The sequence below is a fragment of the Epinephelus lanceolatus genome, chromosome 12, assembly GCF_041903045.1.
Source record: "Epinephelus lanceolatus isolate andai-2023 chromosome 12, ASM4190304v1, whole genome shotgun sequence".
Taxonomy (NCBI): Eukaryota; Metazoa; Chordata; class Actinopteri; order Perciformes; family Serranidae; genus Epinephelus; species Epinephelus lanceolatus.
In genome coordinates, this window is record NC_135745.1 from 35121028 (window position 1) to 35134638 (window position 13611).

Here is a 13611-nt window from a genome sequence, read left to right on the forward strand (position 1 = left end):
AGTCTGACAACATTACAGAAAGGAACCAACAGAGAAATGTTTTACCTTTTGATGGTTTGTTTCCTATTGTGATCAAGTCTCGCTCAAGTCTTGTTCTCTTTCAGAGATTTCAGGGGGTTCAGTTACCACCTCGTTTAGTTATTATATTGAGTATAGTTACGTTACGTTGACCTCTTTTGCATGCCCAGTTGTTCTGTTCTTGGTTTGTAATTTTTTTCATGCATTTTTTGGGGTTTGTCAACAACTCCTGTGTCCTTGTTGCCTCACTGCTTGGTCCCTAACAGTTTGGAAAAAATGTCATTCCTCTGTAGAGTCCTGTGTAATGTTGTCAGATACTTAAAATAATTTGAGCCTGTCAGTGGCAAAAACAAGCATTTTTAATGGATGTAACTTGACGGTGCACAATTGCCCAAAGCATTACGGTGCAGCCTGTTTCTCCACTTGCAGCTGCAGCGCACTCTCTCAATACTGGACCAGTTTTTTAAAAAATTGTTTTCATTGGTCACTTCGACAACACAAAAAACCCCCCATGAAAATAGGGTCCAGGTTTTTAAAAAAGTGAGCGTTCAACATGAATGATATTCGAAGCTTCCCCGAGACACCTGATATGAACACCACTGATTATATTCTTTGCTTAAACCCATCACACAAACTTTGGGTACTCACCACCTATGATAGGTAAGCGGACATCAGTCGCCCCTCTCGACAAAATCAATATGTCTGGGAACAAGATTTAAACACTTCATTGTCGCACAGGGAAACTTTAACCTCAATCCCAGACAATCAGATGGAGGATTGCTGCCCAGTGGTTAAAGGACATTATGTCCTGCCTTCATCTTGAAAATATGCCCTACTCAGTTTGTAACTCAGATAAAAATTCAAAAAGGTTTAGGACTCCTTTCTGAAATACTTCCAAGATTTTGTGTTTGTTTCTTGTTCTTGCTTTCGGTCAGTGTATAATCTGATAAAGTGCCCCATTATTCTGAACCTGCCTTTTACACAGGCATCTCTCCCCCTCTCTTAACACTAGCCTCGCTTTCAGCTCATCTGTCATTCTTTGTACTATTCAGGAGATGGAGAATTTGGATGGAAGATGGAGAGAGAGATTTTTTGCCTTTATTATGGAGGAGACAGTGAATGGAGTATGGTAAAATAATCAATATAAGAAGCATGTGTGAAGATTTAAAGTTTATTATGGATTAAAAAAAACATTCAGACACACATTTATAAATTAACACTGTGAAGTGACAACCATCAAGCATACCACACAATCATCCTGAAGAGCCGTTGTCTTTATACTGCAGTGGCTTCAAATGTTAAAGTCATAATCAGAATACAAAAAAATAAAATCATAAATAAAACTATTTACAGATTTTTTAAAAAAAGGAAATAAATTTCACCAAAATACGCGACTGTAGAACATACCATTCTTCTGTCCTTAAGTTCTTTGGCCAAAAATGAGACTCAACATTTCTTGGTCAGTGGTGTTTAAAGCTGCAGCAGAAAGTTTAATCATATTTAGGAAGAGACACTGCTTGTGCTTTGGTGAAGTACAATAGCATGAATCAAACCTAAAGAAGTAAAAGCAGGTGATATCAGTCCTTCACTGACTGAACACTCATAAGACCCAGCCAGCTTTCATTACATTCATGACTTTCACCTTCTTTCCTCCTTCAGGTATATTTTCTGAGACAAACATCACATCACACAGTTCATCTCAGGAGTGCAAGCGACCTCACATTCAACCTGAACACCATCACACATCACAGTTACATCACTGGAGAAGCCTGGTTTACTGCACCGGTGTAAGCAGTGTGAGAGTATGCAGAAGAGGTGGAGTGACACAAACGTGTTTCGTTGCCATTTATGCTTTTAAATATCAACGTGACTACACTTTGGATGAAGGGTAATCACTTATCTGACACTGAGATACCACAAACACGATGCTGACGAAACATTTGTCGATGGTCATTCAGCGACAGACGGATATCTGCAGGCAGGCACAGTGACCGTCTCCACTCCATCGATTATTGACAAGTCTGAGAATTCAATCTCGTGTTGATCAGTGATGATGACGACTCCTGTGCGCTCGGCCTCTGTTGACTCATGGTTCCTTCATGATGTAGACGTACATTGTAGTGAGGAAGTATTTCAGGGACTCGATGACAGAAGACAGCCAGTGGTGCTCGGGGGTGAGGTCCTTCTTCACCACACATTTTGTGATCTCCACCTGATAAAAAGAAAATAAGTATTAAGTAGTATTAACCTTAAAGGGGACCTACTATACTCATATTCGGGGTATCTACGACAACATGTTTACATGCCTAAATGATAAAGAATCACTTTATTTTCCTCATACTGTCTGCTGGAACACCTCTGTTAACCCTCTGTGTGAGACGCTTTGTTTTAGTGCCTGGGTGTTTCTCAGAGTCAAGGAGGGATCCTTAAATGGCTAAATTTCAAGGATGCTACATCATCAAATCCTGCCTCAGGACTGTTCCAGTGTAAATGATCCTTCAAATTCTAGTCCTTCCTTTAGAGAATTTCCAAGGATCCTCAGCAGGTATAAGAAGGTGGGGGCCTCTACAATGAAATGTGTGCCAGTGGAGCTCAGCAGGATTTAGATAAATATGTCATTCATTTGACTGCGGAAGTTTTTAATCATACAAGCATAAAAAATATTGACAGAGGCCTCATAATTTACACTTATCAATGTGTCCACTGCCAAATAATGAGCTTTATAAAATAACGTGATTTAGAAAAAACATAAAAGCTTTAAAATTATTCCTTTACAGCAGTGAAGGAGCGCTAAATGTCCATGCCCCATTTTACATTATTCCTACAGTCATGTGACTCTGAAAATACTGCTTACATCTGTTCAAATTATACAGTAACATTAGAGAGTGCCTGGATGATCACAGTACCCTGAAACTCCTCCAGTCCATTGAGGGTTAATGACGCACACCTGAGAGCACTCGCTAGCATCTTCCAAAGTGCACTGCCATTGTAGCCAAGGATTGACTTTAAGTGAGTATAGCGGCACTTTCTACTGTGACAAATCACCAATAAAAGCTACTAAACACAAATCTTCACAAGTTCCAGCAGGAATATGATCCAAAATCGGGGAGAAATTAACAACATGAGCAACCAAGATTACATTTCCCTGATGTTAACGTGTAGCTACATGTAGCAGTTTAGGCCACGTAATGTGCCCGCAGCAGATGACCACATAAAGAAATCTGTCACGAGCTGATTTCAGCTCGTCTCGAAAGTAGAAAAAAATGTTGGAGACAGAGCATTCAGAACAGTTTGAGGCCCGACGGGTTTGCTCAAAGGGATTACTTTTACATATGTTTACCTCATTATTTGTAAAAAAAAAAATAATAGGTCACCTTTAATAGATTTTTTAGCCAAGTACAAATATAATTCAAGGAAAGAGGTTGCAGTGTTCAGGGGGAAAAGGTGTTCAGGAAAAAGACAGCACTACAGTGTACATGTTTACCATGTTCACCATCTTACAGGGTGTCTACAGGTATAAACCAGTTACATTTCAGACCTATTAATACCACTTTAATTGAAATTAAAGACTAAACTTGCGATGGAAATACACACCAAAAGCGAAAATATCTCTTTCCAAGTAATCACATTGATGTCAGTTCAAAAAGCCCCTGACGATACTTTCTGTGCTTACAGCTCTGCATGTGCAATCCCCCCGCCCTGATCCCCACTTTACCACATTTGAAACACCTTTGACATATGGTACAGTTTGCTCCATGCACTGGCTTTAATCACCACAAGTAATTGTTGTTATGCTTTTAAGCTTTTTGTCCTTTCACTTGCATTTTCCCATTTTTCATATGTTGCAAAGTCCTAGTTTAAGTTATGAATGCACCCACCCAGTGTTTGCATGCTCTGGACTCTGTATCATGGTGCATTGAGATTTACTACAACTGCAAGCCACTAACTTGTCACTCTATCCTGTATGTTTGGGTTGGCATTCTCTTGTTCACAAAGCTCTTCTACTTCCAGCATATTTATGTGTGCGCATTAAGCAAAAAACTGAAAATGGCTCTGCTCTGCGTTCACAGAACATGTTTTTATTGTCCGTACTGAGGGTACGCACAGTGTTTGGTAAGCGAGCATTTATGTATGCAGCTCCTCATATGTGGAATCTTCTGCAGGGGACTTAAAGTTGCACTCACTGGTTCCTCTCGGCTGTTTCAAAGCACTGTTGCAGGATTTTTATACACAACCCTTGATATGCCAATGTTAACAGCGTGCCTTAGCTGGTGTTTGTATTCATATGTAATTCATTTGTAGTATATATTAACAGACTTCTTGGCTTTTCTTTGTAGTAATCTTATTTCGTGTTATATATTGCTTGTTTTGGAGCTTTACATTTTTATTCTGTATTTTTGTTCTATGTTGTCTGTCTGTAATTTATGTTGCTGCCCGTCTTGGCCAGGACACTCTTGAAAAAGAGATTTTTTTCAGGTTAAATAAAACCCTGACACACACATATATATATATATATATATATATATATTTATATATATATATATATATATATGTGTATATATATATATATATATATATATATATATATATATATATATATGTGTATATATATATATATATATATATATATATGTGTATATATATATATATATATATATATATATATATATATATATATATATATATATATATATATATATATATTGAATGGGTCGGAATTTTCTTTTTACATATGTAAAAAGAAAATTCCGACCCATTCAATATAAAATTAAGACAACTTAATACTTTTACAAAGCCTTTTATTAATAAATGTGCACTTAAGACATTTTAAGACATCTTTATGGACCCTCGGCCCCTGTCTTAGTTTAGTGGGTTAGCATGCTAGCATTTGATTATTACCTCTAAACACAGAAGTTTTAGAGGTTTTTTCTTTGCCCCTTTTTAATAACTGGGGTGCACCATTTTTATGACTTTGCTTTGAGGAAAGAAACTCATTCCTAGTACAATAAGTCTTACTGCCATTTTAAAAATCTTATTTTATCTTATTTCAGCAGAGCAAGCACCTAAAAATACATTCTTTTCTCTCTTTTCACCAAGAGAGGGCCACAGAAACTAACATTCAATCAGATGAGCCAACAGGAAGCACTATGTTTGGAAGTGCTCAGTTTTCAGAATCATCTGAGCCTTTCTGAGCAAGCTTCAGATTTTATGCAACTTCCCTCTGACTATCAGAGCTTATGAAAGCAAACTGCGCTCATATCAATAAACAAGATAACACAATTAGTCATCGAGCTACAACAAAAGCAACACAGAAGACCAGAATGTTTCTGGTTTTTATCCCCAGAGAAACAAGATTCAAGCACTGTTTTTCCCCCTCTTGCTGTCTCAGATGTCAGCTCAGTAACACTGACCATACTGCAGCATTATTCATCGAGAAATCAGATAAAAAATTTAGATGAGAAACATTATTTAGTTAGAGCAAATGAGTCAAAATGTCACTCACCCATCCTCCTCGTCTCTTCAGCCAGGGGACCAGAAACTTGCGAACAAACTGACCCAGACTGTCGACCAAGATGTGAACAGAGGATGGATGACCCTGTCTGACACAATCCACTGCCAGGGCTCCGGCTACTGCATACATGGACACCACCTTGCCCCATGTTATACCTACAGGAAAACAGACATCACTGGGTTATGTTTCATGTCTGTATTTATGTCTGTGGATAGACGTGGATAAGCCTGGTTGCTCATCATTAATGTATCGTGTCTGGAAGGGATCTTTATGCCTCAGCGATTCAAGCTGATATCGATTTAGTCTCGCAGCCACAGAGCAGTTGTTTGATAAGTGAGAGGCAAAAATATCACACTTTAGACGCAGATTCAGTCGTCCACGGTGGCAGAATTTCCTGCCTGGAATCGATAAACCACCACATTTATCTCAACGTTAACGCTCCTTTTCCTGTTCTCATGGGTGCTAATCTCAGTCAGCACCAAGCATCGACACCTATCTCCTCTATGGTTTCCCTGTTACATATTCTGTGACCTGACACGGAGTATGTGGGGCAGTCAGCGGACCTTGTACTGAAATAAACTGTAAATACCAGGTTTAAGTCAACAAACCAGTGCGTTTGAGTTAATGTAGCTGATAAAACGTATTACCATGCCAGTTATAAATTAAGGAGGGGGAGATTGTGTTGCTTTGCCTGGAGGTGGGTGACGCACTTTCTATTGTGAGGAGATTGACAAGTTCAGAAAATGATTTTTCATTCACCACTAAGAAGCAAATGAGAGTCATGAAGCTAAAAAAGGAAACATCTTTGTCCTCCTTTCCACCTAAACAATCCGGGCTGATAACTAATGGCATGCAGCCATTTCTAGGTTCAGTTTCCAGGGCAGCGGGGTCTGTTATAACGACCGTCAGTGATGCAGTGCAGGGCCTAATGGCATTAGCCTCCTTCGGCCGGCCAACATTGTTATGGCTGACCTACAGTGTCTGACTGTGGCTATAAGGGGATAGAGCGAGCTCTGGGTAAGCTTAAATGAGATAACTGTCCACGGAAGCTGTCAGAGCACGTCACATCTCACTCCCTACTGAGAAGCAGGCCAAGAATAGAGACAAGATTGTCAGGGATAAAGCTGGAGAAGAGGAGGGCGGAAAGAGGAAGAACAGAAGTGGGAGGCAGGCGAAGATAGATGAAGGAGAGACGTGATTTTACCGAGAGAGACCACAGTACAGATGGTCATTAAACTGCTTCTAAAAAAAATATGTGCTACACTTCATTTGATATTCCGTTCCTTTGTTGTCATGTTAAGCACTCGGAGGCATAACAGCGACTGACAAAAAGTTACACAAGTCATTATAAAACAAATTCCGGATGGCAGGAAAAACAAACTTAGATGCATTTTTCTATTTATAGCCAGGTTTCAGATCGTCCCAGAAGGCCGGAGCAGCCTGGGTTCACCAGTTTGTTATTCTTCAGGAGGAATCCCACGCTGTTTCCAAAAATTGCATCCTTGTGACGTCTAAACAAGCACAAGTTCGGCCAGAACACAGGCATGAAATTATATTAAGCGAGTCTGTTTTTCATCTTTCCTGGAAACATGACAGTTTTTAGCTGTTCGTCACACTGCGGCCAGACCGTTTAATCTATCCCAAGACTCATACTGAGGACATAATGTCACTCTTTTTATTAGGAGACTTCAAAATGTCAGCTGCTTTGAATAGTGTACAAAGCAGATCTGTTGTCAAGACAACTTAAAACAAGTCCAAGAGCCAGCACAAACAAGTTCACATCAGACCTAATCTTGCAAAACCAGATTCCTCTCTCAAGAAAACGACTGAACAAAAATACCAAGGAACAATTTAACACATATTTATTACCTCGACAAAAGAGGTTATGTTCTTGGTTCAGTTTGTTTTTTTAACAGCGCAATTACGTAAAAACCTCCAGCCCAGTTTTAATCTAACCAATTACATTTTGGAACAGATCCGAGTCACAGCGCGGACAAACAAATTATTTTTCACTTTTCTAGATAACACATTTGGCCTTGGCAAAGGTCTGTGTTCACCAAATGCCCTTCTAGTTCTGTTATTCATTCACAAATTCACTCAGCAAGTTTGGTAAAGTTACTGTATCTCTATACACAAAGACATTTTGGCAACTTCCTTCCATTTCCAGGTCAGCGTGTGGCACAGTTTACCTGATAGCAGGCCAAGTACTACTCGAAATTAGTTCAGTTGAACTTCAGTCACCTTTCATAGAGTGCAGCAGCGTATCAGGACAAATATTTAACGTACTACTTTCACACCTTTATCATCCAATAATAAATGATACCCCGACAACTCTCACAGGACTAACGATTTAGGGCCAAGCTAGCAGCTCTGTGAAGGCCTTTGCACACTGCCCATTTGTTTCATTTATTAATCCGTCATCTAAAAAATCTTTACACACAGAAACAACAACTCCGATGTTGTATTGTTGTATTTGTGGCAAAAATTCGCTATACGAGATGAAAAGGAAAGACACATTTGCTCCCTGGCTAGAGCTCCCAGTTGAGTTTGGCATTTTTGCAGTCACCATGTTGTTTTTTTGGAGCCAGGCATGACCAAATTTAGACAAGAGGGCAGAGCTGTGGAGGAGGGAGGGGTGGATCTGACAGAACCCAAGGACTATATCATGGTAGGAACTTGTCAATCACAAGGGAGCCACACCCTAAAGCAGCTTTAACATCTATTTCACTCTAAATGGGACCATAAGTTACAAAATGAACATCATACTGTATTGGAGCAGACTTAAAACTAGCGATTGGGACCATAAACACATTAGGAAAATATTTACTGAGATAATAAATCAAGTGAGAAGAAGAGTCTTTTTTTCATAGACTTGTTACCCAACCTTCCAGAAACCCAGGTTTGAGGCACTTCCACATTAGCCTCACTTCTAAGACACCTACCAGTATACTTTAATTTACCATTTGATACGAATAATCCATATCCCCAAGATAAGTAATCTTTGTCTACATTTAGTGACTCTAGAGAGCTGCAGGAGCATTTATGTGTTTTGCTTTAGACAAGTGCTGACCTCAAGGACTGAAAAACGAAGCTAATGCGGAGGTGTCAAAAACTGCAGTTCTTTGAATGGCCACTTGAGGCTGGCTCCAGAAGTGAGTCAATCCACATAGACCCCCAAGTTAATATCCTCACCCTTACAGAAGAAATAAACACGTTTATGGTCCGTTACAATAAATAGTTTTGGTCTCTATAGCCAATTTCAACATCCATAAAAACTGTACGGGGGTGGAGTTTTTATATAACTGACCCCTTTAGATGTTATTAAAACTTAAAGTTATGCATAATTAAAGGCAGGCCACTTTGAGTGCCAGGCTTTCCGATAGTGTCCTCGTTAGATCCACCCCTCGCTCCTTCACAGCTCCACCCTCTTGTCCAAATATGGTCACCTCAGGTTAGTTCTGGCCAAGCCCCTAGGAACAGTTCTGGGCTTTAAAGCTGGTGTGATATAAGGCCCGTTTCCACTGAAGAAATTCCTGGTACTATTTGGGGGGCAGGAACTAATACAGGAACGTCCTCTCGCTCGGCCCTCTCATCCGCCGTGTCTCCACTGAGAGAGCGGAGTACGAGGAAGGTTCCTGTAAAGTTATCGGGCTCTGGATGTGATGTAATCATTGCGCGACCATTTTGACCGGGGCGACGTAGTGGCGTAGGGACGCTGTTAGCCGATAGCGGTGTCTGTAATAACTCACTAAACTCACAAAGTGGCCCGTGAAAAAAATATTTTTTCCAGCGGGTGTCTTAGTTACAACATGATTGAGCTAACTGGAGTAGTTTCATGTCGTTTCCGACAACGGGAGGCTTTTAACAGATGACGTCCTGATGTTAGCTTTGCTGCTGCTGTTAGCTGTCCCTGTCAGCTGATGCTTTCTAGACATCGTGATTTCCCAAAACTGAATAAATACCACACATAGCAACACAAAACTGCTTTGCTAGCTCAATCATGTTGTAACTAAGATATCCGCCGGAAAAAATATTTTTTTCACGGACCGGTTATTGAGTTTTTTTACATGGCGGAGGAAGCTATATGAACGAGCTAACCCTCGTCTGCTGAGTTTTAAAAATGCCGGCTATTTTGTTGCTTTCTGTTGACGTCACATTCCACCTTGAGTATATCCAATCAGCACCAAGTAATCCCCAAGTCCCAGCCAGGACTCTCTCGGGGCCGTTCTGAGTACCTACTCCGAGGCAGGGACTTGTTTAGCCCCTGTAAAAGTTCCAGAACTCTGTCCTTCGGGGGTGGTTCCTGCGGTGGAGACACGCACCAACGGCCCCGGCCCCGTAAATTTACCCTGAAGTTCCTGCGGTGGAAACGGGCCTACAGTGGCCAAATGTGGAATTACAACATCCATTTCCGTGGGGCCCAAAAAGACTTTTTCCCATAGACTTACATTGTGAAAGAGACATCTGTTAATCAGTGGATTTGTCTGAGCGTCACAACCCCCACAAAATGACTTGTTTCACTATCACAATTTGATAACATCTGATAACATTTCTTAATTCAATCACAGCTGCATGATTACATAATTTTTATTCCCATTCAAGTTAGCGGAAGGCTAAGGTGGAAGTTAGCCACTCAGCTGCCCTAAGTCTCTAGTGTGCTTGCTCCAGGGGCACCACGATCCAGGAGATTTCATACCATGGAAATCGGGCTTTTCTGGCTTCATGTTCCACTGAGCAACTTATATAGGGATGAGCGGGGCCCCACCTGTGACCATGTATCCAGTTTTATTTACATCCATGCTTCTAGCAGCAAAAATCTAAGCTGCTGTCGACCACAATGCCAAACTCATGGCTTCAGAACATAAGTCCACGAACCAAGGGGTGACGTCACAGTGGCTACATCCATTATTTTTAGACAGCTCATGGTTTTAGATAAAGTCTCACTCCACCAACGTGCCATTTACACCCACTCACTCTCGCTGAAAGCACTCAGCCAACTGGAAACTGCAGAGTCACACCTGTTTAATCACAATAATGCCTTCATCAGCACTCTGAGACACTGAAGTGTAAATCACTTCCTGTGCTGGCTGAAGACGTGTTTAGTTTAGACAGAATACAGTGTACTACACCACCATCATCACCACCCTCTGAAACAGCCGTGTACCTGTTGAGAAGATCTCTGTTGCCACGCCGATGAAGGCATCTGAAACCATGTTCTCCATAGCAACAGAGATGTTGAGCTGCCGTGCCACATTCCTGTACAAACTGGGCTGTATACACTCCAGCTCGTCGCCTGGGTAACAGAGGGAGAGCACAGAGAGAGGCAGAGAGACCGCAGTTTAAAGCAATTATTTAAACGCTCTGGGTTATACAAACTATTATACAATCCATCCGATTCAAACTATTCACGCTGTTCTGCTGCTGGAGGGTCACTCAGACGCCAGGACGTTAAAGTACAACATGTATATCTCTTAAAAAGCCACTGGGCACTTTGGCTGATGTGTTAAGTGAGTCAAGTCCTCCAGATGTAATCATGTGGATCAAACTGTTCTCGCACACACAGACACATAATCCTTAGCTTACAGTATATAGTGTGTCATGTGGAAACCATTTAAACAGTCAAGTCTCACATTTTCACATGTATCAATTATCTATTCCAGCTCTGTTGAGTCATCTCAACTCTCAGCCTACTATTATCTAAAAGTAGATTAGCCACTCTGCTTTTTAGACCCAAGAGCAGTGATCATATCACTGTCACAAGTCAGCGCACACAGGCTTCCAGCTCACTCACACAAGATAATGAGAACCTGTTGATTACTATGAAAGCAATGAATCAATCAGACTGTGTTAGACAGGACAGTGTTTCCTTCCCAGTGTTCAGAACATCAGGGTATTCAATTTTGAAGCCTTGAATTTGTGAAGAAAACTTTGTTTTTGTCACGGCCTCCACAGCAAATGGTGAACATATTGATTTATTGATTGGGGACTAGCAGAACTATATCAAAACATCCATTTACAAACTCTCACACGACTCATTCCGTGTAATCCAAGTCTCATTTATCCAGTCATATGCTCTGTGCTTCCCAAACACATGCATTCTGGCTAATTAAAACTGAATTGAAAGTGAAACTTATCTACATCCTCTTCAAAGCCAGACTCTAATACCAAGGGTTTTTAGGGTTTTTGCTGTTGTTAAACGTGGCCCCCAATCGATCAATGAATCACTATGTTTGCCGTTTTCTGTTGAGGCATGCAAGAAAAACATTTTCTTCACAAATTCAAGGTAAAGCTGTGGAAAAATTAACGTACAACTGATCATTTTGCAGGTAAAATAATTCCATGACAATTTTTTAAAACTGAAACATGACATTCAGCCCCTGTCCAGACCCCAAAACTTTAATACAATCCCTAAGTGAAATTAAATTTGTTATTGCCATCATTATTACTAATTATGTTATAAATAAATGTCTTGACCAGGGTCAGAGGACTGAAACTGTGATGCCACATCTACATGTGTGTGATTTTGAAACACACACAATCAACTTACTTTTAAGGGGATTTGGTTCTAGTAAGTACTGTTAGATAAAATTACCATTTTGCCAAGAGGAAACAAACAACATTAACCACAGTGTTGTCTGACTGAGACATTTGCATCTCTCTCCTTCATTTCCTGTCATCTTTTTACTGCCTATACAAGGTGTTAATGATAAAAAAATGTATTTAAATGACCCCAAAAATACTTAGAAATAAAGGACTGTGCAGCCTTTGCAGGGGTGTGTGCATCTGATCTAGTTAAAAGAATTAGTTCAAAACTAATGTGGCCACTTCATCTTATTTAAGTTATCCTCTCCTGTGAGGTTCAAAGTGCAGAGTTGAGTGTACATGCATGCTGCTATAAGATGTAAGTCTGCCCATTTATCTTTTTAAGTTCTTCAGGTTTCTCTTACCAAGACAGAGAAGCACCAGAGACACCTCAGCGAGCGCTGCGTTTGAGGGAGAGAGGTTGAGTTCAGTTTTGGACCATCCCAGTCCATTCTGGTTGAGTCTGGACAGCATGTAGTCCCTGCACAAGGCTTTAGACTGGGACACCAGCTCTTTCTCGGTCAACGATCGGTCAAACACATCCAGGACCTCTGCAGCGAACACAGAGGACCGCCGCAGGACCTCCATGTCCTCCTGCAGGGGATCTGGGTCAGAGAGTGTCTGACCTCTCGGGATCAGCTGTGTCTCAGCGTGTCCTCTTGTAATCCCAGAGGAGCAAAGTTTAACGGAGGAGACAAAATGGCAGCTGTGAGGACAGAAAAAACCCTTATTTAGAGGTGGTTAGAGAGAATTGTTTTAAAGGCTTGATGTTGAAATGTTTCTCAGACAGACTGGGAGACACTTTCATCAACATACAAAAAGTAAAGCATCTTGAGTGATTCAGTTCCTGCTGTGACTACATACTTTTTACATTCACAAGGACTCTGGGTGTATATACAGACACTGAGAGTCTAAATCAGACCAGAAACTTACATAAGAATTTGATGGAGGCGTTATTGTTGTGAGTCACATGGTGGGATAGTCAAGAAGATATTGCTACATTCCTTGGATTATGCAACATCAAGCTGATACCACAAGATGACACGGGACATATTTTGCTGCTAGGAAGCAACAGTCGTGTCTCGATATGAGATACAAATTTATAAAGCACATTTTTTTCAGTGCAACATTTAATAACCGGATCAAGGAGGTTATTTTAACATCTCAGAATCAATATTCATTAATAATATTGGCTGTTGCATGCAAAGAGCCTCGCTTACCTTCAGCTTTGTTCCCACATCGACATGTCCCCGCTTCTGATATGACAAGTGTGTTTTATCCAATCAATTAAGCAGAAAAAAAACCCTTTCAAACCAGCTCTCAGTGTTGTTTCTGAGTCAAAAGAGCCCGAAAGTCGCAGGAGAACAGCTCGTCTGCTCTCAGGAGAAATTCTTTCAGATAATTAAGATACCACTGAGCCAAGTTCTGCCTCAGGTCTCATTCCTGGGAGCTCATGCGCCGCTCGATCCACTTGTTTCTCCGGCAAGCAGCGACTGACT

At 40.7% G+C, this 13611-nt stretch overlaps 1 protein-coding gene across 1 annotated transcript; it reads right to left on the minus strand.

The window, feature by feature from the left end:
* Positions 1–1175: 1175 nt before the first annotated feature.
* Positions 1176–13611, minus strand: bokb (BCL2 family apoptosis regulator BOK b). The gene is made up of 5 exons (XM_033636206.2): positions 13333–13611; positions 12478–12818; positions 10695–10823; positions 5522–5685; positions 1176–2230 (listed from the first exon to the last, which is right to left on the minus strand). The coding sequence occupies exons 2-5, from the start codon at positions 12698–12700 to the stop codon at positions 2105–2107; spliced, it is 642 nt and encodes a 213-aa protein (XP_033492097.1). The 5' UTR covers positions 12701–12818; positions 13333–13611; the 3' UTR covers positions 1176–2104.

Excerpts from the sequence above, each read along its gene's own strand:
- bokb (XM_033636206.2), bottom strand. The coding sequence starts at position 12,700 with ATGGAGGTCCTGCGGCGGTCCTCTGTGTTCGCTGCAGAGGTCCTGGAT. Across the intron at positions 10,824-12,477 it reads TCTGGTGCTTCTCTGTCTTG|GCGACGAGCTGGAGTGTATA; the intron begins GTAAGAGAAACC and ends TCTGTTACCCAG. Across the intron at positions 5,686-10,694 it reads AACAGAGATCTTCTCAACAG|GTATAACATGGGGCAAGGTG; the intron begins GTACACGGCTGT and ends GTTTTCCTGTAG.